The sequence below is a fragment of the Meles meles genome, chromosome 13 (genome assembly GCF_922984935.1).
Source record: "Meles meles chromosome 13, mMelMel3.1 paternal haplotype, whole genome shotgun sequence".
Classification (NCBI taxonomy): domain Eukaryota; kingdom Metazoa; phylum Chordata; class Mammalia; order Carnivora; family Mustelidae; genus Meles; species Meles meles.
The window spans coordinates 57,791,853-57,818,995 of NC_060078.1; the positions used below are offsets into that span (position 1 = coordinate 57,791,853).

The window sequence follows — 27,143 nt, forward strand, 5'->3', positions numbered from 1 at the left end:
TATATAAGACCCTGTTTTTAATAAAACAACACCAGTCCATCTAGGAAGTCAGGGGTGCAAGGTTAACAAGTGTCAAATGTAACCTGTATGTGGCTTGAGCAAGAGGGCTTGTCGGCCTCCAGCAGTATCCTGGACGCTGACTCCACGGACACTTAAAATCTCAAGATCAGAGTTGGTTCAGGGTCACATGCTCTTGAGGTCTCTGAAGACAACATGGGCTGCATTGCGTCCAGCGGCTCCCATGACGCCTCCTCCTGGAAGACAACCACCAGGGAAGCTAAGCTGCGCTCACAGCCCTCCCCAGAGAGCCTGCTGGGCCAGGGCTCCCAGAGAAGCTGAGTGCGGCCCAGACCGTGGGCATCAGAAGCCCCTGGATGACTACTAAGACAGATTCCGGGCTGGCCTCTTGGCAGGGGGCCCAGCATGGTCCAAGCAAGTGTCCCCTTCAGTCTGGAGGCTGGCGAAACCGACTCACGGTTCAAGGGGGAAGAGTGGGGGCACAGACCTCTCCGGGACGTGTCCATGAGGAAGGGGCAGACTTGGTGAGGTCTGGGCATGGCAGAGAGCTCTGGGAAGAGTTTTTAAATTGAGAAACACCTTACCAACCCGTAATGGTCTAAATCCTGGAGGGGGTATTCAGGGACACGGGTCTCTCTCAGCCCAAAGTTGGCATTTGGATGCCGCCTCTGCGACCTATTCTCAGACCTCGAGAGGAGGAGGTGTGAGCTACCCCGGAGGGGGAGGGTGCGGCCAGCTGGCAGAGCCCCCATCCTCGGTTCCTGCGCTCCGAGAAGCCTGAGTATGGGGGATGGCTTGTTCTTGTAGGTGTTCCCTGCTCGCAGCCCTCTCTCCCTGCATCCCTGCACCGATGATCCCAGCAGCACAGGGAAGGGGCCCCGGGGCACTCACCCGGGTGGGCGCCGCTTCCACAGAGATACAGACCCTGGAGGGGACTGCGGTAGCTGGAGTGCAGGGGCGCAGGGCGGGCGAAGTAGAGCTGGTCCAGGGTCATGGCGCAGTGGAAGATATTCTGCAGGAGGCAGGGCCGCAGTGGTTAACGTAGGAGTGTTAGGGGCTTCACCGCCTTTTCGAGTTTTTCTACCGCCCACCCAGGAAGGTTCTTCTCCTTCCAGCATGTTCTCTTGGATTCTTATGAAGCAGAAAGGGGAGGGGAAGAGTGAGAACAGGTGCATATCCTTGCTCTGGGGATGGAGTTTTCCAGAGTTACTTTTCAGGAGGAAAGAAAGGTGAGCATCTTCAGAGCAGAAGGGAACTGAAAGGGGAAAGAAGAGGGAGATTTTAAGGGTTTTGCTGAGAACTATAAATCCTCCTCACTGTGTTTGAAAAATGGGGGGTTTGACTTATTTTGGGAGCTGGCTCACCTTCCCTTGGCCCAGACACCCACTTGAGCCTGGGCCCCAGGGGGTTCATGTCCCAGAAGTCACTGTTGATGGCAGGCAAGGGGCAGGGGACTCCAGCTTGGTTCTGCTCCCCTAGCCTGTGTCCAAGCAGCCAGGAAGTGGGGAGCAAGGGCTGGGGCGGGGTAGGGGGAGGTCAGACTTTTGGGACAGGTCTATACAAGAAGACTGACATGTGCTGGACCTTACCACAAGGATGTCCTTCCAGCTAACCCTCTCAGCATGTCCCGAGCTGAGCTCTTGTCCTCCCCTGCCCAGTCTGTTTTCTCCCACCTTCCCCACCTTGGTGGGCGGCATCATCTTCCCTGCCTGGGCCTCCAGGAGGACCCTTCCCCTCATCTCCGCCCTGACTTCTGCATGCCTGCCTGATGCCTCCCACATCCCTCTGCTCTGCCCCCGCCAACCCCCCAGTGCCTGGTCTCCTGTGCTCTATTTCTGGACCAGCACTGTCCAATAAAAACATAATATGAGCCACATATGCAATTTTTATTTTCTAGGAGCCACATTAAGATTTAAAAAGAAACCAGTGAAACGAACGTCAATAATATATTTTATTTAACCCAATAGATCCAAAACATTATCACTTCAACATGTGATCAATATAAAAATTACTAATGAGATGTGTTTCATTTTCTTTCATCCTAAGCCTCTGTGGGGTGGTGGGCGGGTTGCCTGTGTAGCCTGGCTCTGTTTGGTCTCACCCCACGGAAGCCACCAAGAGGAACACGAAGCTGGTGGCTGCCTTGTGGACTGGCCCCCTAGCTGCTCCTTCTAACCCCACTGTCAGTGAGGTTTTGCAATCAGAGAGGCAAGTCCAAGGACATATTGCCTTAAGAGGGGAGTTCCCTCTGAAGAAAGCCAGATGGGAGAGGTGGCCATGGGTGTCCAGACAGAGGGGGCCACGGTCTTGGTGACCTGCTCCGTGGGCACTGTCTCTCCTGTCTGATCTCCTTACTCCTCCCCAAATCCCCAGGTTGGACCACTTCTCTGTCCCCTTCCACTGCGGTCTCCACACCATCCTCCCTTCCCAATTCAGGGCGGGCATGGAGGGACAAGAGAAAGCTGAGCGGGCATGCAGGGGATAGGGGTGTGGGGAGAAGAAGGTGATGAGAGACCCCTGTCTTTTTTTTTTTTAGATTTAATTAATTTATTTATTTGTCAGAGAGAGCAAGCACGAGCGAGCGTGCGCGAGCGCACAAGCAGGCAGAGTGGTAGGGAGAAGCAGGCTCCCCACTGAGCAAGGAGCCTGATGCAGGACTTAATCCCAGGACCCTGGGATCATGACCTGAGCCAAAGGCAGTGACTTAACCGACTGAGCCACCCAGGCGGCCCTGAGACCCCCGGTCTCATACTCACCCCTCCAGGAAGCCCAAAGATTCTCTCCAAATCAGGTGGTGTGAGGATGTCCCTGCCTACCACTGAGCCCTTGAAGCCAGGGGCGTAGGCCTCGATGCAGTCGAACACTGGGCACCAAAGAGCAGAGAAATGAGACAGCGTGAAGAGGAAGAAGAGGAGGCGCTAGGATTCTACAGCTTGGCAAATTTATGAAAATTCATTAAACTACACACTTAAAATGAGCTTTTTTTACCATATGCAAATCATATCTCAATAAGCAAAAAATAAGAACAGTCCATGGGCAAGTAAATAATCATTACAAAGTCCTATGGGTCTACTCCACTTTCCCACCTGCTCACCCCAAACCTAACCGCAAAGTTACTCTTCTCCCATGAATATGCAGAGCTTTCTTCACCTCCTTGGTTTATTCAAGTTGTTTCTTTGCTCCAAATGCCCACCGGTGCCCGGCCAACTCCTATTCATCCTTTAAAACCCAGCTCAAATGTCCCTTCCTTTGGAAAGCCCTCCTTGTCTGGTGAAGAGCTTCTTCCCTTGGTTCACATGATATGTGGTCTTGTAAGATTGGTTCCCCCAAACCCCAACTGGGTTGTGAGCAACCTAAGGATAGGAACTGCGTCTTTTAGGCTTTCTTGGCCCAGTGCCTGGTCCTGGCAGGCACTCACTGTGTTCACTCAGCTTCTGTTGGGTACTTCTTTCCCGCTAGGACGGGACTGAACAGGTGTTAACCCTGAACGGGGCAGTCGGGAGGGGAGGGGTCCCAGCTGTCAGGAGACTGGACGGTCTGCCCTCTTTACCTTTGTCTGCATATGCGCTTCTCTCCTGCTCATCCCACACCTTGCCTCCGGCCAGTGTGTAGGGAGTGTACTGAGTGAAGAGGGAGATGACATGGCAGCCAGGGGGAGCCAGGGTGGGGTCCAGCGAGGAAGGGATGCAGAGTTCAATCATAGGCCTGCCGCAGGAGGAAGAGAGGGGGTCAGGCTTGAAGAATGGTAGCCGCCCTGAGGGAGGGGCTGGGAGTGGTGACAGGGACAAGAGGAAGGAAGGCCTAGGGTGAGATGATGGGTGTCTGTGAGGCTGTGGTGGCTGCTCGCCTGCGTGGGGTCTGTACTCCCTGGGACGGTCCAGACCAGCCGGGGCAGCTCCCAGCCCTGATGCACCCCCACACCACCACTGCCCCCAGGTCTCATGTCCCTCCTAGTCTCCCCCTACCTGCGTGCCTGTCCCCACCAGCTTCCACCACAGCCTGCACTCTGATGGTCTCAAATCTCTCCAGGGCCCAGCAGACAGCGCCCTTGAGGGAAGGGCCAGGCTCAGGGCAGCTGGTGCTCAGGTGGCCAGATTTCAACCCAGGTTAGCGCTGTCTGCCCACCTTTCTCTGAGCAGCCTGTGCAAACCAGAGCTGCTGGGGCTGAGGCCCCCTAACAGAACCCCGACCTGGCCTGCCCCTCCCCTGCTTACAATGCTGCGTCTACTTGGAGCACATTTCCCCTCTAATATCCAAATACGAGCACCTTCAAGGCCATATGAAATGCCCTCCCTCCCTGCCTCTCTCACTTGCAATGTATCCTATGAACCTGGATGTCCACTAGGCATTTCCAAAGCAACTTGTCCAAACCCGAATGCCTAAAGCCTGCTTCTTCCCCCATACAACAGGTTCCCCTTTTTTATAAAGACGAACACCATCCTCCAGTGACACCTCTTTAGCTCAACCCCACTTCCCGTCCAAAAGCACATGCTGCCAGCTTCGTCTTCAAATACCCAGTCTCTGGCCACTTCTTGTCACTTCCACTGTCCCCACCCTGGTCCAGGCCACCGTCTTCCGCCCCTTGGATTCTGCAACAGTATGCCTTTTTTTTTCTTCCAGCAGTGGCCAGAGTGGTCTTTCCAAATGGAAGTCAGGCTTGGCACAAACTTTCCAAGAGTAAAAGTCAGGAGTGGCTGACAAGGGCCCGGCTGCCGCTCTGGGACCCTTCCTTCCTTTCCTTGCTCCCAGGTTCTCTTTCTCCAGCCTCTCTGGCTACATTCCTGGGCCACTCCTGCCCCAGGGCATTTGCACATGACTTGCCCTCAGTTTGAATGTTTTTCCTCAGATATAATTTATAAGACCTTTGTGCTCGTTTCTTTGGGTCTTAGCTCAAATGCCATGCTGTCAGAGATGCCTTTCTTTCCTGACCTCCTTATGAAGACTAACGAGCCCTCTGCTCCTCCGACCTATTTTTCGCCATACTATCAGTGTGTGTTTGATTGTCTTGCCTTCCACCATAGGTCAGTGAACTGAGGGCAGAGGCCATGTAGACTTTGCTTGCTGCTCTGTGCTTAGGTACCTGGACCAAGCCTGGCAGAGTAGAGGCTTGGAATAGTTATGAACGAACAGGACTCAATCCTCTTTATGTCATGCTATAAATATTTGTGTGCTTGCCCTAAGGTAAGGGGTTTGTGCCTTCCTGCCCCTGCCTGACCCCTGACTCCCCTAACCCACACTCAATATGGAGTCCCACAGAGAACAGGTTTTCAACAAGCTTTGGCGGACAATTGACAGTATGGAAAGGTACTTGCTCCTATAATATCCCTGCCTGTTTCCAGGATGGAGATACAACTAGGGTGGGAGGTAGGAAGTGCTTTTGGAAGTTTTGCATGAAGGCAGCTTATCGGCAACAAGAAAATACAGAGCAGGGGTGTCGGAGGAGTGTGTGCCCTCTGATGGGCTGCCGAGTCTGAGAGACCCCTTCTCTCCCTGTAAGCATTTTCTCCAATTCTCCCCAAATGCCAGTACTCTTCTCTCTGCCATCCTTTGCTCCTTCTCCTAATCTGTGACACTTGGCCTCCCCGTGTCCTCCTCTTTACTCCCCACCTGCCCTGGCCCATGGATTTATCGCCTGGGATGAACTTCCTACCCATAGAACTTAAGTATGTATTTAGGTAGATCCTAAGACACTGACTGTTAAGCCCCACGAAGAAGAGGCAACCCTCACTTGAGTCTAGATAGTCACCCTCCCTTCCCCAGCCCACGTGTGTAGGAGTGTTGCAGGGAACACAAAGCCCAGGGCCCACCCACCTGTGGGAAGGCAGGCCATCCACGGCATCTTGGAAGGCCTGGTGGAGGAGGAGTGTGTCTTCACAGTTCAGGTGGATGGAGCACTGGTGATGGGGCCGTGGCTGGCCTCCAGGAGCATTGGGGGCCGCCAGGAAGTCAGGCAGCCTGTCGACAGCCACTGAGGGACCAAAGAGGAGGGTGAGGGCCCAAAGGCCTTTGTCCTTGGCCTCCTGGATCCTCCTTCTCTACCCATCACCCTGCTCACCCAAGTGGTGGATTGGAAAAAAAAAAAAAAGTATGGGGGTGGAGGGAAGAGGGCTGGTCAGGGAATAGAGATGATGATGTAAGTCAGTCAATCTCCTAAACTGGGAGATTTCTCACTCAGATAATGTCAAAAAAAAGACAGCTCTGCAATCTGTGTGCCTCTTACCGTTGATCTTGGTAACAGGAGACTTGGTGTCCAGCTGGGAGATCCTCTCCACGAACTCCTTAGGAAGCCATTTCTGGAAGAAGATTCCATGAAAAGGCCTGGGGATGGCCAAGGCCCCAAGGGGGGCTGCCTTCTTCCTTTGTTGAGGATGGTCCCTCAACCTCCACTGCCAGAAATTCCTTTCATCGTTCAGAGCTCAGCCAAAGCCCCTCCTCTGTGAAGCTCCCCTGCATCCCCTCCCACCCCCCTCCAGCTCATCACTGACCACTTCTTCCTTCGACCTCCCACAGCAAATACAAATGGCCCACACCAACTCCTACTTCGGACACGGCCAGAGGGCCGAAGGCCCTCTTTCTCCTCTGGTCTGTAAGCTCTTGGATGTCTTGATTATCTCAGAATTCTCTTGACAAGATGCTTTTAAACTGATGTTTGTTGAATTTTCCTAGTGGAATCATTCAGAAAACCTGGTGCCTTGTACCCTCAGGTAGTCCCAAGAATGGTTGGGAGCTCCATACTCATAGACATACTATCATACATTTTGGGGACAGGGAAGGTGCGATCGGTTGCAAAAATTGTCCCCAGTCCTCACCCCTCCCCGTATCCACACACCTTTGTAACATCTTCCTACTGTGACTCTGGGCTTGGGACAAAGTGACTGTTAACCAGTAGGAGGCAAACAGAATCCTAAAAACCACCTGCATGAGGGAGTTTGCTCACTTTTGGCCTCTGCCAGACCCTGAGAACCTGCCTGGACTTGTCATCCTGGAGGGTGAAAGACACGTAGAGCAGAGCTGGTCAACCTGGTCATTCCAGCAGAAACTGTCTTGGGCTAGAGCCAGCCAGCCAGCCTGGGCACAGGAGCGAGGCCAGCCAAGACGAGGAGGCCCCACCAGCTGACCCAGAGCTGATGGAATTTGCAAGAGCAAGCCCAGATCAGCCGGACTCAGCCAAGTTCAACTGAATTCTCCCAATCTGCGTGCCAAGGCAGGACTTCTTATTAAACGTCCAGAAGCTGTGCGGTGGTTTCATGCAGCACTGATAGAGCCACAGACAACTGACACAGAAGGAATCAGAGCTGGTGAGAGCAGCAAGTCAGGGGAGTAGGATACCTCCGGATTAAAAGTCAGACCTGGGTTCCGAATCTGGCTCTGCTAATTGCCAGCTGCATGCCTAGGTCACCTCCTCCCCCTGGACCTTTCTCCCCACATCTGAGGCTTCTTCCCTGTTTGCTACCTGACTGTTGGGTCAGGGGGAGAAGGACTGGCTTCCCCCAGGGCTGAGAGACCTGGCGCTTGCAATCCCAGCCTCACGCGGTCCTGGCGCCCTTGACCAACACCCCATGCAGATATCTTGCCTCCAGCCCCCAGGCCTCACCTGCGGCGTCAGCTTCAGGAAGGTGGCCTGCGGGGAAGCATTGGACAGCACCACCCGGCTCCTCACCTCCGAGCCATCCTGCAGCACGACTCCTTGGGCGCGCCCTTCATTGCTCACCAGCACTTTCACCACTGTCTAGAACCCACCAGAGCGAGGCCCCAGAATCCCCCCAGGAAGGAAGGTACAAGTTGAATCTTGGGGGGATTTCCGCTGTCCGTGCTGCTCTGGGTGCTCCCAACTTCCCCACCTGAACCCACCCTGTGGGGCTCGGTGGCAAAACGCGGAAGCCTCAGCCCACCCACACCAATGCAAAGGCTCAGCTCTAATGGGGTTTAGGGGCCCGGGGCATTCAAAGGGAGGTGGTCAGAAGAAATGGGACCTGACTGACAGCTGCTCGGCCAAGAACAGGCTGCACAAACTCAGTCCCTTGATTCCAAAGCCCCACTTTGTGCATGGTAACATGAGGAACCTTCTGAATTTGGGATTTTTTTCTACGCTGGGATCCCTACAGATAATCAGGATAAGGGGTGGGTGGGGATTCACCTTTTCAGTGAAGACACTTGCTCCATGGGCCGTGGCTGAGCTCATGATGGCTTCTGAGAGGGCACCCATGCCGCCCTGGACATAGCCCCAGGCCCCCTGCACTCCCTCCAGGCCCCCCATCACGTGATGTAGCAGCACGTACCTGAGGACAGACCCCGGGGTCAGTGGTTGGAGGTGCAGTTTAACTCCCCAGAACTCTAGGTGCAAACAGTCCTTTCCTTCCGGTACCTTTAGCCTCTCCCTCCCCCCATGCTGCCTTTCTCATCAGCCTTTAAATGGGCTCTAGGCTCCTGTAAGGCCTGTTGCATCACACCCTACATCCTCTCCCCATGCAAACACGTCTGCGGGCAGAGCCGTAGCCCAACCACGCGGCGGGGATCCCACACCCGCAGCCCTAACTCTCTCCTGAGTGCCGCCTACCCCAGATAGCTCCACCTGAGTGGGGTCCCCTCCCCCGCTGCAGGCAGCTGCAACGCATCTCTTTCCCCATTCCCCAAGCTGTTTTCCCTTCATTCTTCCCACCCTGTGATGGCAGCTTCCGTTTCCAACCGGAAGCTGGGGCCAGTCGTGACTTGCACCTGTGCCTCACTCCCTCCACGCAGTCAGGCACCATCAACCCTGCCTCCCAGAGAATGTTCCGGTTCCTGCCCCCCTGAGGCCTCCTCTCTGGTCCAGCCCTCTCCTCCCTTCCTTCAACTCCCACAGTGATGTCCTCCTGATTGGACCACCTTCTCCCACTCTTTCTCCCCTGCCGACCTGGAGCCCCATCACAAAATCTAGCCGAGTCCTGTCACTTCTCTCCTGGGATGCCTTTGCCGACTCAGCGTTGCTCTCGGTGGCATGGCCAGTCTCTGGCTCCAGCCTCATCCCTCCCCATACCCGCCCCTTGCAGTCAGCACTCCTGCCAAAGCAAACGTCCACATGGTCCTGGCTCAGCCCCCCGCGCTTGCACGGACTGGTCTGGCAGCCTTGAAGCCCCTTCCTCCCTCGTGTCTGTCCCGAGAGTCTCAGACTAAATATCTCTTCCTCAAGGAGGCCTCTTCTGGTGCTGGATGGCATTGCTTCCCTGCTCCACCCCTTCCCAGCCCCCGCAGAACTCACTCTCTTCACTCACCCTCTGTCTACCCTTTCTGTGAGGATCTCAGTGCCCTCCACGCCCTGGCCCTGCACCTGGCACAGGTAAGGGCTCCATCAGTATTCACTGGAGGGATTAATGAGGAAACAAATTACTTAAAGGCGCATTTCACACACTGGGCAGTAGCTTTGCCTCCAGGAGAGCCACAGAAAAGAGGCCAGGAGGCCCCAGTAGAAGATCCAAATTGGCGGGTGGATCATAGAGTTGGCCAAGGTGGGGCCGCCGCTGCCAACCCCTTTTCCATGGCCCTGGGGAATTTGGAGCTGGCTTAGTGTGTGCTGCAAAACCACTTCCAAGGGTGGTTCTTGTCCTTCGAGAGAAAAGCCACGTTGACAGCTTCTAGCTGCATCTTCTGATGTACTGGAAATGGCCCAACACTTGGCAGCATCCTCTATCCTAACACAACCTTGCGCGCACACCCTCCGCTCCTGCTCCTGCAAGGGGCTCCTTAAGTCACACCACAGGTACAGGCTTCACTGGGTCTTGCTGCCCCCTCTTGGTTCCACTGTCAACACCCCCCCCAGAAAGGGAAGGGCAGCACCTCACCCTGATGAAGGGGTCTGTGGGTGTGTGTTCTGGAACCCAAGGAAAGGATCTGTGGGGGACAGAAAGACAGTGGAACTTTGTGGGAGGAGAAGGGATAGAAAGAGGAGGGAGAGAGAGAAGACGGGGTAGAAGGGAGTGAGAGAGAAAAAGAAGGAGGAAGAGGAGAGGGAGAAAGAGCTATTTATGTTGGGCTCCCATAGTGGGAGAGAGGCTTTTCCCGCTGCAGCAGGAGGGAGAAGGGGCTACGAAGGAAGATTCTGGAGGGCCAGCTGCAGATCAGCTCTGCCACCACCAGCTGTGTGACCGGGGGCAAGACCCATCCCTTCACTGCACCGTGGCTCCCAGGTGTTGCTTTGAGGGTTCGATGAACGCTTGGCTTCGTGCCTGGTTCACTGGGGGAGCGACAGCTGTTAGCACCCTTGGGAGAGTCGCTTTGCTCTCGCTGCAGCCATGGCCCCCGTCCCGCACTCACCCACTCCCCGGAGTGTGGGGACTTGTCATGGCTCCGATCACAGCATCCGTGGCCAGAGTGGCTTTTAGAGGCTCGGACTCAAACCACTGATCCAGCACCTGGGACAGCAAAATGTCAGGGAGAAGGGCAGAGGGGCCTCAGGGGGAGTGTCCCCCTTCCTGTGAGGTCCAGCCAGAGGCCGGGGAGCCCCTTACCTTTGTAATTGGAGCCGTGAGGACCTGGTAATACTGGGGCAGCTGGGCTCCCAGCACGCGACCTGAAAGAGAAGACCCATAAAACAGACATCGAGGCAGGCAAGAAGGAGTCCTTCCCATCTACGATATCTCTGTTCCTATTTCTTTATCTGCAAAATGGGAGTGATATTTCATATCCCCAAGGGTAACTATAAGGAATAAATAACATATGTACAGTGTTTGCAAGTTCACGGGCATGAATGCATTTTAGTGCTTGGAATTATTTCTGGAAAAGGGTTAACTTGTACCTTAGTCCCTTACTTTGAACTCTGTAAGGCCCACCCCCTGGGAGGTCGCCAAGGTCCACTGCTTGGAAGCTGATTCACACCAGCTCAGGGACTAACTGGGCAGTAAGGTCCCCAAGGCACGGATCGTGATCTCTGGCAATTTCAGCCCCAGTGCCTGGCTTAGTGTCTGGCACTAGAACTTGCTTAATAAATTTCATCGCATGAAGCTCTTTGGACAGGTCTTCTGAGAGGCAATGTCGACTTTTATATTTCGTGATAGATTCTACTGGCTCGGATCCTTCCCATATCCATACACTTTGTCCTGCAGCTCCACAGGGCCTCCCACTGCAGCTGGGCTGACCTGCCCTACTCCTTGACTCTGGGCCAATGGGATGTTTGCAATCGGGATGCAAACAGATGCTTGAAACTGGCCTGCACCTGGGCCCTTGACCTCTATGCTTCTGCCATTGATGTCAGACGGCCAGGCCTGGACCAACCTGCTGCTTCCAGGAAGAGGGTGGGAAGCCCCTGGAGTACAGGTAGGGTGGCTGATGTGCCCCAGCCATAAACCCACATGTGAGACCAAGCCCAGACCAGACTGTGTGGACACATTAGAAATAGATGTTTATTTTTATGTGCTACTTGAGTTTTGTAGCTGTTCCATAGCAATTTTGTATGAGCTAACTCTTTCAGAGCTTTTCAAGAATGCAGGAGCTAACCTGGCCTTCATATCCTGGAGGAATGGTAGAAAACAGCAGCATGCTTGGTGAAACGTCCCTTCTCATACCCGTGGCAGACATCACTAATTCATCACAGAATTTCTTCTTGCTGAGCCCAAATCTAGCATCCTTCCTGTATGGGGGCATCCCTTCAAACTCCCTTGGCCCCCCCTCTCATTCTAGTCAAGACTGTGGTGACAAGCTCCATGCAGGCTTTAAGTCAGCCTCACGCCGTCAAACCCGACAGCATCTCATCTCAGATCTATAGGATGCGTCTCTTCATCTCATCCCGAGGGGGTCTCTGGCACCACGACTGGACACCCAGGGGAGCCCACTTGGCACCCATGGGTGCACTGCCCAGAAGTTAATGCTCCAGGAGGGAGTTAAGCCCCATGGAGCAATCTGGGATCAGTGGGGGAGAGAACCTGCTAGACTAATGTTTCCCCTTTTCTCCTAGGAATGGTCCTGAGGTGCCCTTCATGAGACTACGTGGGTGGTCCTTCTAAGATCTAGCACCTGTCGCCTGCGGTGGTGGCCACAGCAACAGCAGCACCCCCCGTGATGGACTCTACCTCCTTCCACACCCTCCCTTCGAGATGAACTATGTGCACACCAGCCTCGGTCTCAGGCTTTCTATCTTGGGCAGCCAGGCTAGTACCCACTCAGCACAGTGCTCTGGGCAGCCCCTATCCACTGCTGGTAGTGGGCAGGCGCCTGAAAGTTCAAGCTCATGTCCAATTATCCAGAAAATGGGCTCAACTCCAGAAAGGTCACTCATTAGACCTGACACCTGAACCTTGGACTTACCTGCTTGCAGCAGGGGCTTGAGCGTGGAGAGTGCCTGGAGCCTTTGCAGCAGGGAACCCCTCTGGAAGGCCTCCATGTCCACAGGGGCTGCGTCCAGCAGAGGTTCAATGGCTAATGCCAAGCGATTCATGAAAGCCTCATATTTGGGAAAGGCCTGGAACAGAGAGCTCTGAGTCAAGGCCGCATTGCTTAGCATCCCACAGGGACACTGCCCCCACGCTCTGGCCTCCATCCCACCCCTACGTGGCCTGCAGCTCCTAATCTAACCTCCGTGGCTCCTCAGGCCTCACATCCTTGGCTCAGTTGGGCCGTGGTAAATTATTCCCAGTTCCAGGCCTGCGAGCTGATGTCAGCACTGGGGGAGGCCAGAGAGATCCCGAGCACACGAGTCACCAGGGTGCTGGGAGGGACAAGAGGTTGTGCTGGCTGAGACCAGCTGTCAGCCACAGAAAACTGGCAAGTATCCTAGCCTGTGGGCTCCATGATAAACCAGAAAACCACTGCAAGATTTCTTCTCTCTGTCCTGTCTTTCCGTATATTGCTGGTGAGAGTAAGATCTCTTCCCCTGTAAGGCAGCACGATGACTGTTCTTTCTGCAAATCTCCTCTGTTCTCTTGACATACGCAAAAACAGAAGCCTACACCCCTTCACTCCACAAACCCCAATAACAGAATCCATTTCTTTTCTCCTTCTTCCTTCCTTCTTTGTTCCTTCTTTTCTCTCCCTCCCTCCCTTCCTCCCTTCTCCTTCCTTCCTTCCTTCAGAATCCATTTCAATAGTGTGGTTAGGACACACCCGGTTCCGTCACTGGGTGGGGACAGGAGCAGGGATGGATGCCTGCGCCCCGCGGGCCCTACCTTGATCCTCAGACCCCAGCTTTCAAATTTTCATTCCTCTACACGCATGAATACATCCATGGAATTTTAATTAGGTTGCAGAAAGAAAAGCTCTGCACTGAAGAACGTTTGAGAAGTCTTGATACAAATGACCTTAAATAACCTTCTCTACAGCAGACCCCCAATGGGACAACGCGAGAAGACAAAGCCAGAAATGTTTCCTTACTTTCCACAATGGGAGGTGGCCCCTGCCTCCTCCTCCTGTGGTCACTAACATGCCAGGCCACAGCCACTTCCTCTAGGCCCAGCGACATGGCCTCGTCCTGTGCTCCTCTCTAGGGCACCTGAGATGGTCAGGGTTTGGAGGAGGGGCTGGAGGCTCTGGTCCCCGACTCACTGCACAGAAAAGAAGCACTTTAAGAAAGCAAGCCCCCCAGGTGATTCGGATCATCACCCTTTAGAAGACACGGGCTGAGGAGAGATACTGAGTGTCGGTCGTTCTCTTGGTTTTACCCAATACTAGAGTACAAAAAGCAATACGGGGGATTGTGTTAATCTAGGTCTTCTTCTGGAAAAGTCCTCAGTGAGACAGGAGTTCATGCTATGCCTTCAGGTTGTACCTAGGCTTGGTACCAATATATGTCCCTTCAAAGAATCCAAATCTGCAAAACCAGGCACAGCAGGCCAATAATATTATTCCGTGGTTCACATACGTGAAGGTACCCAACAATTTCCTTATGTTGCACTCCCAGGAAAAAGGTGTGCATTCTCCTTCAGACGTATGTCTGCCTTCCAGCAGACCTGCACGCCATCCTGGACAATTTCTTGCCTTGGGCTGCCAGGGGAGTGTTCCCAAATCCGATGAATATTTATTCTAACTCTCTTGTCCTAAATACCTGATCCAGTTCATTCCATCCTTAATTGTCTCTGATCCTCCCTTCATCCTTCTTTTTGGCTTTCATGGCTTTAACACTGATAAGCACCTGCAGTTCTTTCCAAAGGAAGGCGAGATGGAAAGCACATGCAGTGTAAGTACATACCAGCGGATTCTCTTTTGAAATTCAGCTGGCAGAGATCACCTGAACAGTGGCCTCATACTGAACACACACAGGTTTGAGGTTGTCCGGTGTCCACTGGTCTTTTTTTCTTTTTTTAAGATTTTATTTATTTGATAGAGAGTGAGCATGAGTGGATGGGGAAGGGGTAGAGGGAGAAGCAGGCTCCCTGCTCAGGACCCTGTGATCATGACCTGAGATGAAGGAAGACGGTTAACCCACTGAGCCACCCAGGTGTCCCCAGTGCCCGCTGGTCGTAATCAGTGTTCTCCATCACCTCTTTGAAAACCCTGAGATCAGAGGCTGCCACAGACTGGAGCCCTCCTAGGGCAGGAGAGATGGCCTGTCCAAGCCCTCATGGTCTTTGGACAACATGCTCTAGGATGACTCCAACCAGGCCCAATTCCTTTCAAGAGCCACCTATAGGCCGGCGAGGGAGGAGGAGATCCGTCGCCGGTCCCTTTCCCTACCTGGGCATCTTTCCGTGAGAACTGGGCAATCTGCTTCTGGTTTTCCGCCATGTCCATGCCCAAAAGAAGGGACCTGGGCACCTTGCTCCCCAAGCCCTCTTCCAGCATTGGGGTGAAGGAGTAGGGATTTCGAAGATGAAGCTTCAGTCCGTGTTTCTGCAGAAAACACACAGCATAGCAACAATTGAAGGGGTCTGTGTCCTCTGCCCTTGACCCTTCTCTGATTGTTTGCAGCCATTTGGGTACCTGAGTACAGTTCCCCAAGGCAGGTGCTGCTGCTTCTTATTTTTTAATGCAAGTATACAAAAGCGCTCTCGCCCAGGCATCCTTTGGCAGGCCACAGCATACCCCACCACGCCACACCGTACCACGCCACACTGAACCCCGCCACGCCACATCGTAGCACACCATGCTACCCTGTGCCAGTGACTGTCCTGGTGTTTACAACGATCACCTCACAATGACTGTAAGTTAATGGTCCTCATTGCACAAATACAACAACAGAGGCTCAGAGCAAAGAAGGAAGTTGGCCAAGGTCACCTTGGGTGGTGGGTCTAGGTTTCAAAACCACATCTTTGTGACTCCAAAGCTCTGTCTCTCAGCACTGGTCTGTAACTACCCCCACTTCAGAAATAAATAATTAAAATGTAGAAAGACACAAGAAAGTAATGGTTATGTGAAAATCCATACTTATAAGGTAGATAAATTATTCACATCCAAAAATTTTATTTACTTTGCAGACTCATTTACTCCAGGATCACTTTAAAGGGAAGTTCCCTCAAAGTATTTAAAATATGATTTGATTTACAAATATTTGACTGGCAAACAGAACTTTCCAAGAGCACAGCTAATTTTTTGATGGAGTATAGATAATACAAAAGGGACCTGCACTATCCCCACAAATAAGACTCATCCTTCCCACCAGAGACGCCTTTTTTCTGAAACCACTCTACTGAGGGATGATCAGCATACTGAAAGCTGTACGTCTTTAACGTGTTTAACCTGGTGAATCTGGCATCTAGAGACTTCCCCAGACACATGGCCAGCTCCCTCCCCCCGGGACTGCTGTCACCCGAGAAGCAAGACCTCCCTTACACACCCCGCACTTCCGGCCCCCTCAGCCTGCTTTGTCTCTGAAACGCTCACTGCCACCTGGCTAACCGCATACTTTGTTTCTCCGTGTCCCCCCACCGGGTAGACTGTAAGCTCTGTGGGCTCAGGGGCATAGTCCCTTTGCTCAGGGCTCTATCCCCAGCCCCTGAGGTACTGCAATTAACATGTATTCTGTTGGTTGAATAAATGAATGCCATGTTTCAGACAGGGGACATGTCCAGAAGCAGAAACGAGATCTGTGAGGAGAAATTCTAGAAAATACAAAGAAACGAACAGCCCTCTCCAACAATTACAACTGACGTTTACCCAAGCCGGAGATATTCCAGATGGCGGGATCGCCACGGATGGAGCACGCTGTGGAGGTGAATCCAAACGTTGGTAGGGGTTTGGGCTGGGAGACCTCCAGGGTCCTTTCTCACACCACTTTGGGGAGATGTCTCAGTTTAGTAAACTCTTTCTCACCCAGGAAGTATCCTCAGTTTCTCCTTCATCCCATCCATCACCGCATCTCACTGGCCCAGTCTCTCCGGAAGTTGCCTGCTTCTCTCCGTCTCCACCGCCCCTCAGCCCAAGCTGCCATCCTGTAGACCCCTGTAGCGGCTGCCTCGCCTATCTCCTTGAGACCACAGCTGCTTCCACCACATTCCACAGCACCCAACAGGTGGACTGACCTTCCGTGAAGACACAAACCCCATCTCTCCTCTTCCTCTGCCCACGGCACTCAGGATAAATTGCAGTCCCTCCCTCACAGCCTACAAGGCCCTATCTCAGCTGGTGCCGGCCCCTCTCTCACACCATCTGCCGCCCCATCCCTTGTCTGCTTTCTTCCACCGTGGGCCTGTCCACCTCGACCTCCCTCTGACTGGAACACCCTCTGCTTAGGTGACCACAAGGCCGGTAACATCTTAGCGTTTGCGTGTCAGCTCAAGTGTCGCCTCCTCAGGAAAGCTGTCTTGGTCAGGCAGTCCAGGCTGGACCTCTGGTCCCTCACTATGATACTGTCTTGTTTTCCTTTCTTTGGGTACTACTTCCTCTACCTGAAGTCCTCTTACTAAGGGCAGAAGCCTTGCCCCCTCCCTCACCACGGTATCCCCAAGGGCTTCTCCCAGCGAGGGATGCAGGGCCAGGGCCTCAGAAGCATTTACTGAATGAACGAATCGATAGCCCACCCCAAATAAGGGACCCAAGACTGGCTTCCAGTATAACTAATTGAATATGAATAATTTTTTCATCTGATTCCAGGACTTTCTCATAAATTGGACCTTTGTCATTATTTTTTAAGATTTTATTTATTTATTTGACAGAGAGAGATCACAAGTAGGCAGAGAGAGAGGAAGGGAAGAAGTCTCCCTGCTGAGCAGAGAGCCCAATGTGGGGCTCGATCCCAGGATCCTGGGATCATGACCTGAGCCAAAGGCAAAGGCTTTAACCCACTGAGCTGCCCAGGCGCCCCGACATTTGTCGTTCTTGATGGTTTTAGCTATGTGGTGTCAGAATAAGAAGAGAGATGTTAAATCCCCATTAGATTTGCTTAGATCATGTAGTTTTCCTCTTAGAAGAACAGAACCCTTCTTCTGATTCCCCCAGGAGCATTCTCAGCCGGGGTGGAAATTGCTAGGAAGGGGCAAGGTATATACGAGGGACCAGAGCTAAGGGAGATCCAAACGCTGTGGCCCCCAGCCCCACCGCGGTCCTGCAGAATCAGCTTTCGGGTCAGGGTCCCATCAGTTTCCCAGGTTGTTCTGATAGACCTGAACGTTGGAGGGCCCTGACTTAGGTTTCCGGGAGTAAAGTAGGAGCACAGCGATCTGGCTGAGATCCAGAAGATAATTAGTGAAGGGAAGGGAGGACAAGGCATTGCCACTTGAATGAGGTCCAGGCTGGCCCAGGGAGAGCTGGACAAGGTGGCTGCTTGCTGACGTCGGAGGAAAGACCCCACCAGGGTGGAACTTCACCCTCCCAGCCTGGAGCCCACTCCTTACTGTGGGGCCATTTTTAAAGCAAACGTGTAATCTAGTGGAGAGGACCAGGAGGTGATCCAATCTGATGCTCTCGGTGACAGCTGTGGAAACAGACCCAGAAGACAGGCCCCATGGAGGCCCCATGTGGGTGGAAGAAACCATCCTCTGGCTCAAGGGTGGCAAGACAGGAAGTGGCACCAAAGCCAAGACTCACCCGTTAGGTGAGGGCTAGGCCCCAGGGAGGCTGTCTTGTCTTTCTGGAACCTCAGGTTCTCAAATGTGGCACGGGAGTCATAATGCTAACTGACCATTTTGGGGTACAGAGCATGCCCAGACAAACCTATTAACCACCACAATAGCCTTATGAGGTGGGCTTACCATCCTCATCTTGCTGATGAGAAGATGAGGCACCATGCAGCCGCTAATAAAACCATCATGGAGGGATTTACGTGTGAGCTCAGGCCGGGCTGCACGGGAAGCTCCCGTCTGTGACCTTGTCCACTGCAAACTGCAATGTGCTGGAAGGCGTGGGGCTGAGCAGGATGGCTCTAGGATGCCTGTGCCGGCACGTGGGAGCCCAAGAACGGGAAGCGGGAGGCAGCCGGGCCTGGTTCAAGTTCTCTGTCTTTTCCTAGCCTGTGAACCTAACATCCCAGAACATTAGTTCCCTCGTCATAGAATGGGACACTAACATTCCTGCCTCACAGGTGAAGACCAGTAGCTGGAGCCTTAGAGCTCGTAGCCCGAGTTGTGACACCACTGAAATAATTGTTCTTTACTGTTGCTTAGAGACAGAACATTCCCAGAGTTTAGCTGCCCTCCTAGAAACGCTGTCCGGCCTGTCAGTGTCTTGTTAGAGAAGGTGCTCCGTACTCCGAGTGGAGTTAGTTCTGTGTACCACGAAGCAGGACTGTTTTCTCCCTTGATTTGAGCACCATGCTCCTATTAATGCAGCCTAAGACAGGAAGTCAAAGCATATACTTAATTCAGTGGGGGGTTTCCTAGTTAAAGAAACCCTATGAAAGAAGCCATTTTCAAAGGAGTAAATTTTTTTTTTTTAAGATTTTGTTTATGTATTTGAGAGAGAGAGAGAGTGAGCGAGCGCGCGCGAGAGAGAACACAAGAGCAGGGCAGAGGGAGAGGGAGAAGCAGGCTCCCCACTGAGCAGGGAGCCCAACATGGGGCTCGATCCCAGGACCCTGGGATCATGACCTGAGCTAAAGGCAGATGCTTAACCGACTGAGCCACCCAGGTGCCCCTCAAATGAGTAATTTATTTTTATAAAGAGAATATGCACATGAAAATTTCTATTCTGTGATCCTGAGTTTTCATAAGTTAGATTTTTCAAAAAGGAGGGTGTACCCACAGTCCCCACCCACAGCCACGTCTGCCACTGTGTGTGACTGGTGTGTTTGCAAGCTGTCTTCAGCTGTATTCTGAGATGGGCTGAAGACCGAGACCCTTTCCCGGGCCTTGGTTGGACTTCATCCCGTCCTGCCTGGCAGGCAGCTCACTCACGCACTCTCTCTCAATCTCTCTCTCAGTAGGCAACAGTGGCTGAATGTCTTATTAACTTCAAACTTTCAATTTAGAGCGAAGTTGGTGCTCAAATGCTCACAGCTTCTCACACGGATGACACACAGGACCCTTTTTCCCGAGTGGAGGTGACGGAGACATCCAGCAGGGAGAAGCTAAGTGGGCCCCAGGGATGTAGTCGCCCAGCTTCCAAAAGAGGCAGTGGGGTGACAGGAATCTGAAAGGACAGGGCCAAGCGGGGCCAGCCTGTGGACCTAGGTTAAGCCGACTAGAAGTCAGCAAGGGGCACTGAGCATTCTCGGGACTCCCTCAGAGCAGCCCGGGAGTCAGAGGTGGTGAAAGTCCCTGGGGGCCAGCTTCAGGCTCAAGCTGCCCGCAGTGGTAACAGGACCTAAAGTTTAACGAGGGCAGAAATCAGGCTTTTGTCAGAGGCCAAAGGGTTCAGGCAGGTTGTTAGCGAGGGCCAGGCGAGATGCCAGGCAGTGATGGGGCCCTGCAGAGCTGGAACCCCAGTCCCATGCAAGACACCAAGGCTTGTTCTTCAAAAGATGTCCATTTTTTTCTGTGAAGTTTCCCATTTTTAAGACCCTGGGTAGGCTAGACAAAGCCCATGTGTGGGCGTGCACTGAGGAGAGCATGTGGGGCAGACAAACTTTCTGATGGAAGAGACACCCCAGGTGCAGGGAACCATGTGGGCACAAAATAGGGAGGCTTCACCGGGGTCGGGAAGCTGGAAATGCCCCCCCCCACCTTTGGGCCCTGGGGGGCTGTACCTTCAGCTCCAGGTCGGTGTAAATCTGCGGCCTTAGCAGGCTGAGGAGGTAGGATGCTCGGGAGAACTTAAACCCTGAAACAGTATCCAGTGAAGACAGTCAACAGCGGTCACCAGCGGTCACCAGTGGTCCCCTCTGCCACCCCACATCACCTCTCAGGGCTCACCTGGGATGATCTCCTCTGTGAGAGCTGCACCCCCGATCACAGGGCGTCTCTCGAAGATGGCTGTGTTCACCCCCAGTCTCTGCAGGTACGCTGCCTGAAGGGCACACAGAGCCCTCCTTTCATCCCGGGGACCAACTTGCTGGCTCAGGGGTCCCGCTATAGGGCCGGCCTGCTGCCCCTAGGCTCATGCTGTTCCTGCCTCTGGGAATGCCATTCCCTTGCTTCCTCCATAAATTCCCACTTGCCCAGAGTCTTCTGAGACGCGACATGACTATTCCTGCCCCTCCATGTCCCAGCGGTGACCTTCCCTCCTGCATGGCCTGGCTCTGTGAAGTCCTACTGCACGGTGCCCAGCCCTGCCTGGGCTGCCCAGCTCCCCCAGGTCAGGGCAAGCCTCATGCCTCTTCACAAGCACCAAGAGGCAGGAGCGCCTGGGTGGCTCAGTTGGTTAAGCATCTGCCTTCGGTCATGAACACAGGGGCCTGGGATCCAGGCCCACACTGGGTGCCTGCTTCTCCCTCTCCCTCTGCCTGCTGCTCCCCCTGCTGGTGCTCATTCTCTCTGTCAAACAAAATCTTTAAAAAGTAAATTAATGAAAGTTCACGGGCAGACACTGTTTAATCACTACCCTAGAGGTGGGCACTATGATTCTCCCCATCTCACAGATGAGGAAATGGAGGCCCAAGGAGGTTAACAGATTGCCTCAGGCTCATGGAGCTCCTGAGGAGAGGTGTTGGGAATTGAACCCAGAGAGTCTGGACCGAGGACCTATACTCCTGACCCATGCCGGTGAGGAAGAAAGCAGAGCCGCCCTGGCACTGGGACACAGCCTGGCCCTCAAAGGTACGCCGTGTTTTTCTCGCATTAGCCACGAACAGCCTCACAGAATGATGACACCTTGGACAAGCAGGTCTGAGACCACTGAAAATCAGGCAGAGCAAGACCACTTCACGATTCTGAGTATAAACAAGGGCTCTTAGTCATCCACAAAATACCCTACACCTCTCTCAGCCACAATAAGTGGCTGCTACTTCCTTACCAGGCACCCTCTCCTCCTATTGGCCCCCCTCCCCGATAGGTAAGATTCATGGAGATGCCCAGTCACGGGAGTGCTCCTGCTTTCTGACGGTATCCAATCTCGAGCAGACCCCACATCCTCACACTGTCCCCCCAGTCATCCGACCAGAGCTCAAATCCTAGAACAGGTTCTTCCATACCTCTCCTTCCCAAGCTGCTTCACAACCCCCCTACCTCCTGGCCCCCACAGCCAGTCACCCCCCGACTCCATGAACTGCAGGGCTGTGCTCGGGGGGCCCTGGGTCTTGGGCTGGGGTCGCGGACACCAGCCTCCCCTGGGCTGAGTCCCCATCTGGGAGACCTTGGATGGCAGGTCCTTGAAGCATGTCCTCTGTTCGCTTCACAGCAACTCTGAGAGTGGGTGTTTTTACTCCCATCCTACCGTGGCTCAGAGAGCCTGAAGGACTTGCCTTGACTTTCACAGATAGAAAGTGACAGAGCTGGAGGACGAACCCGTGTTTCTATTAATCCATGTTTTAAATTCCTGATAGGTTGAGTTACATAACGCTCCCTGTAAAACGTTCAAGTAAAACTAGTACGTCAGGGGAAGTGTTCAGATTGACCACCAGTCTCACAGCCCGCCCTCCCCGACGTGCTGAGTCCTCCTGTATCGGTATCCTGGAGCAGCTGTTGCTTCAGGGAGATGCTCCAAGTTTGACTTGTGAACACCCTCTAGCACACACAGCGGCCTCGGAAGGGTGCGGGGACCAGAGTTTGAGAAGCACAGCCTTAGGCTACCCCTGGCCTGGCTCAGCTTTGGATGGAGGAGCCATTGGTGTTGGGAGCAGGGCCCTGCCTCCTCTGCTAGGCTGGCTTCCTTGCTTTCTCCGGGATGCACTTGGGGCCATGTAGCTGCTGGGTACTTCATCCTTGACCCAGCTGGGGAGCACGGGGGCTGCCCATAATCTGTAGTCAGAGGGCCCCACCTGGCCCCAGCATCCCAGGCTCTCACCCATCTCCCTGGTTCTACCAGTTACATACTTTCCCACCTCGTCATCATCTTGCTTCTGAAAGCCCCCTGACTCTCCCAAAGTCATGCGGGGAAATGCACGTACATTAAAGAAAGCAAAGGGAGCCCCTGCTAGCCTCCTTAACTACCGTGGATACCCATTCGAAAGCCACTTGTCGGCGCCAGGGAGAGGAGACAAACCGGCCTCCCTCCTCTCCCGGGCTGGCACCCTGCCCGGCCCTGCCGGCTTCCTCGGTGCCAGCTTCCTTGCTTCTGGCTAGCAGCCACGTGTGCAGGGGCTAGGGAAGTGTGGCACAGGGGTGGGTACTCACAGCCACCAGCCCGTTGTGTCCTGCAATGAGACAAGAGGGAGGAGGAAAGCAGCAGTGGTCAGTGGGCAGACACACTCCTTGGGGAATATGGTCACCCACCTCTGTCCCCATGCTGGTGACGATCCCTGGGAGGTAGCAGGGAGTTGGGGATGGGATCCGCCCTCCTGTACCTGGATGTGTTAACGGCATCTGTTTTGATGCCATAAGTCACCTGGTCTGTGGGGAGTTAGAAAACCCTGGCCCTTGCCCTAGCTTGAAAAAAAGTCCTGTCACCCTGTCCTGGCCAGTGGCTCCAGGCTGGAGTGAGGGACAGGAGAAACCCACAGTCATCAGACAAAAGCTATCTCACGAAGCCTCACGTTGCTGAGCTTCCGTCACTTGGGAAAGTGCAGGTGATGGGTGGAGAGCGTGTCACAGTTTCCTCGGCTGCTATGCTGGGGCTGGACCCCCTCGCTGGCACATGGTCTAGGGGCCATGCTGGGCGTGTGGACAGCTGCCACCAAACACAGCTGCTTCTGCCCAAGCGCGCTCCGCTCTAGTGCCCCAGAGGGCTTCAGGCACATGGCTTTGTCTTTGTCAGTCACCAGTGTTCCCCGAATAGGAACAGTTCAAAAGGAAGTCATTAAACACATACGGCTTCAGTATGTGCTAAAGGAGTGCCGGCTGACTAAGTGAATTGATCTGTCTTATATGTGTTTCTTTTCCAAAATCTCCCCAGGAGGGGCACCCCTGGGTTGGGACCCCTGAACTCAACTTGAGAGCTCAGGTTGCACACCAGGCCCACCGCTGGTAAGTGCCTCTCCTGCTCTGAGAAGCTTCAGGACATCCGAGAACTTGCGCGAATGAGGATTCATAACCCCTCCCCAGAGTCTGCTGGGCAGGGTCTGGGGATGGATTTCTCACAAGCCCGCAGGGTCATTCCGATGCAGGTGGTCTAGCACGGCCAGGGGCTGGGAGTGTCTCCTCTTGCCTCACTCTCAGGGTAAATGTAGTTGCTTACGGGGAAGCCCTTGTGGGGCGGAGAGCAGGCCCGGGTTGTTTTCAGGTAACGGGGACGGGTGTTGTCTGCAACACTTGGCACGTGTTTCTCCTTGGTGACAGAAGGTCACTCTGAGTCTTCAAAGATGTCAGCAGAAGCCTATGTTCTCGGAGCACCAGCCTGAACCCGGCGTTCACTTCAATCGAACGTTCAGCCATTAATTTGACAAACATCCATAAATAGGAGGCAGCGATGACCCACGTGATGGATTTCTTCATGGCTGAGCTGACTTTGTTTTACATTTGCCACACGGAGACACCCAGAATTTTAGAGGTCATTGAGCCAACTTCTCTTCCACTGAAGAAATCTCCGAATCAGTTGTTCAACCCTCTTTGAGCACAAGCCACAGGAAGAGCGTGTCTTACTCCACGACCTGGTCCCCACCCCCCGTACACATGTATCCGCAGAAACAAGTTTCACGAACTCATATTAACTCACCACGTGATAAGCAGGTGATGATCTATTTGATTATATTTCCTTTAAAAAGGAATGGTTAATGTACTATTTTTATATATTTTTGAAAAGTCTTTTTTTTTTTTTTTTTAAATTTAATTGTATTTTTTTTAGTGCTCCAAGATTCATTGTTTATGCACCACACCCAGGGCTCTGGTTTAGAAGCTTTGCTGGATGGACTCATGGGTTTGGAAAGCCCTGCTCTCACATACAGATATCAAATTAAAGGCCGACTATCCCGGGCTCAAGCTGGTTCCTGCTATTTATAGGACGTGGCCCTCAGAGAGTCTTTCTGACTGGCCACGAGCTTCAGGCTTCTTGCAGTGTTGGGGCGAGAATAACCAGTAATATATGTAGAGCACCTGACCCTCAGCAGCCCCGTGGTAAATGGTAGCTATTCGTCTCTTAAATAGTGCTGATCATAAATCTTGGGAAATGAAGGCTCCCAGGCAACTGGGTCCAGTTCCATCATCCCACATGAGCCCACAAAGGCACAAACAGACCTCAAATGATAAAGGTCAAGATTCCAGCAGCCCAGGACCCTTGGCCCTCCACCACTCTATCCCCAGTCCTGCCTGAGCCCTCCTTGGGCTTCCGGTGATCTGTCCTTTCCTCCTGAGGGGGTCTGAAGCTGCAGGCTCTGACCATCTCCAGCCTGACTCCAGGGATCCATGGACAGCCAGGCACGTGGGTTCTTAAGTGTGGCCTGCAGCCCCCTGCACCCAACCTGCTCCAAATTCTGGCTGGATGCGCTGACTTTCCCTGAATCCTAATCACCAGGGACATGGTCCAGGAACTGCATTTTAACAAGCTCCTTGGGTCATTCTTGGGCATATTTAATCAAGGGACTAATCAGGGCTCATCTTCAAGGCCCCTGGATACTGGTATGACCTCAGGGAGCAGAGCTAACCCTTCTCTCCGACGATGCCACTCTGTTCCTCACTTGATCCCCAAATTCCCTTAATCAAACTGGGCTGCCCTGAATGCTTAGCAATGGCAGAAACAATATCAAGGAAAAACTCACACCTGAGGCTCACAGATGTGTGGGCCAGTCACTCAGGCCTCTGGACCTGGAGTCAACCCTCCCAGCCAGGAGACAGCAGGGATGTGTTGTCACCAAGGGCAAGAAAGCGGGGGTGGGGGGAGCTCCAGGTACGGAGCCCAGTCCAGTCAGTGAAGTCTGGAGCTGGCTTCCCCCAACTGGGATGTTTGTGAAGGCCACCGTTGTTAAAACTGAGATTATTATAAACTTACAGTGATATACATTATATTGAAAACAAGGGTAATCAGTACTCAAAACTTGTCACTTCCTCATCGTTTCTCCACAGTTTACAATTACCTTCATTCTTGTGGTTCTGTACCTCCGAGTGGCCGTGAGCAGCTGTGCCTCCCTCCCAGGGGCACACACAGCTCCTCACAGTGGCAACTTGCAAAAGGCCGTGGTCGGAGCCCTTGCACCAGGGAAGCCAGCCGACGGTCTGCCTCAGGGGTGGGCGGTGTGACCCTGTTGGCGGATCCACGGGAGAAAGTGATGGAGAAAACACAAAAAACGGAGCAGATGAAACCCGGCCGTGCGCCTGTGGCTGCCGTTGCTCTGCAGCGAACAGCACAGACCTCGAAAGAATGTTCTCCCAGTGCAGGAGAAACGTCATCTGATGGAGCTAAGCCCCTCCCATTACTGGACCAGTGAAGTTCAGAAGGGACTGTTGCTTCCCGTCGGTTCTACTCTCTAAAGTCAGTGCAAACGGCAAGCCTTGTTCCTTTCCAAGCTGGTCGGATTGGTGGAGAGTAACCACAGGTTTGCTGCTATGTTTAGCAAAAAGCCCAGAAATTTGGTGAGAGCCAATTGGCTACCTGGAATTTAGAGTACTGTGTATCTTATTTGTAAATGTGTCTGCTCTACGTCTTTTATTTCAGTATTTATCACGAGCTTCCGTATGTATGTTCGCAGACATTTTTCCCTGGAGGGGCCGCTGGAATGTTCTCTGGCCGCGACGGCTCTCAGCACACGTGAATGAAGAGCTGGCAGGACAGGACGCAGCTTTAAAACGGTGACGAGCATCTTCTTTCGATCCTGCCATTGTCTGTCTGTCTAAGCCCAGGAGAGAATGCCAGAAGGAGACATTTGGGGCCCCCGGGAGTGTGCGTGGAAGGCTCTGAGCAAAGACAACCTGGTCCAGGCCCTTTGGCCTCCCACAGTCATGGGACCGAATCCGACACCCGCAGCCTGGGGGTGAGCAAAGGCCAGCAGGACCCTACGTGCCCGATACCTAAGACAACAGGGGTTGTCACCCTCCCCAGACATGGGCTAGTAACTCTGCGACTCATTTCTATTTCTTCCTAACCCCTCTTTAAGGAATCTCCCAGTTTCCTCAGGGAATTGGTGGTCCTAGTGGGGAGGTGGTGGTGACCAGAACTCAGGGCACTCGGGTGGCTGGATTTCATGGGTCTTTTATGCCAAGGCTCTTTCTTCCCAACCCTTGTGTACCTTCTGCTTTCCAAGAATGTGGTGGCAACTAGCTAATTTTGCAAGAGATATGTGGGAACTCTTGAGCTCACCTATTCCTCCCTGGCCATTCTAGAAGGGAAGACCCAAGCCTGGAGAGGGCAAGAAACTGGCCCAGACCACAGAGCAAGTCGATGGCAGAGCCAGCCCCACAACCTAGTGCCTGCTCACAGACTAAGCAGACTTTCCACCACCCACCCTGCTCTGGCCCAAATCCAGACCAGCTTGTGCCAGAGCAGAGGGAAGTGTGGGGCATGGGAATGCCCCTCCCCCCTGTCCCCGGGACTCTGAGCAGGGCTGCCGTCCCCGCCCCTCAGCTCGGGCACAGCCCGGTTACCTGCTCCTATCACCACGGCATCATACTTGGGCTTCAGGCGTCCCTTGGCTCCCCAGTGAGCTCGCCTCCAAGCTGGGCAGGGAGAAGCACCCAAGGCCCTGCTGAGACCTGGGCCCCTTGCAGCCATTCCTGCCTAGCACCAGGCCAGGAATTTGCTTCCAGTCAGCTTTTGTGCAGCCCAGGCAGGGGGAGGGGCAGAGAGCAAACCGGAAGAGAGGAGGAGCAGCAGTCCAGCTGCTGTACTTG

At 53.6% G+C, this 27,143-nt stretch overlaps 1 protein-coding gene across 1 annotated transcript; it reads right to left on the minus strand.

Moving 5' to 3' along the window:
* On the minus strand, nt 1-27,091 carry PYROXD2 (pyridine nucleotide-disulphide oxidoreductase domain 2). Its single transcript, XM_046026928.1, has 16 exons — nt 26,898-27,091; nt 22,563-22,582; nt 20,205-20,298; nt 20,039-20,112; nt 14,656-14,811; nt 12,295-12,448; nt 10,503-10,564; nt 10,309-10,406; nt 8,156-8,297; nt 7,613-7,747; nt 6,239-6,311; nt 5,830-5,986; nt 3,569-3,723; nt 2,775-2,881; nt 910-1,030; nt 1-254 (listed from the first exon to the last, which is right to left on the minus strand). The coding sequence occupies exons 1-16, from the start codon at nt 27,022-27,024 to the stop codon at nt 184-186; spliced, it is 1,746 nt and encodes a 581-aa protein (XP_045882884.1). The 5' UTR covers nt 27,025-27,091; the 3' UTR covers nt 1-183.
* Nucleotides 27,092-27,143: the final 52 nt, after the last annotated feature.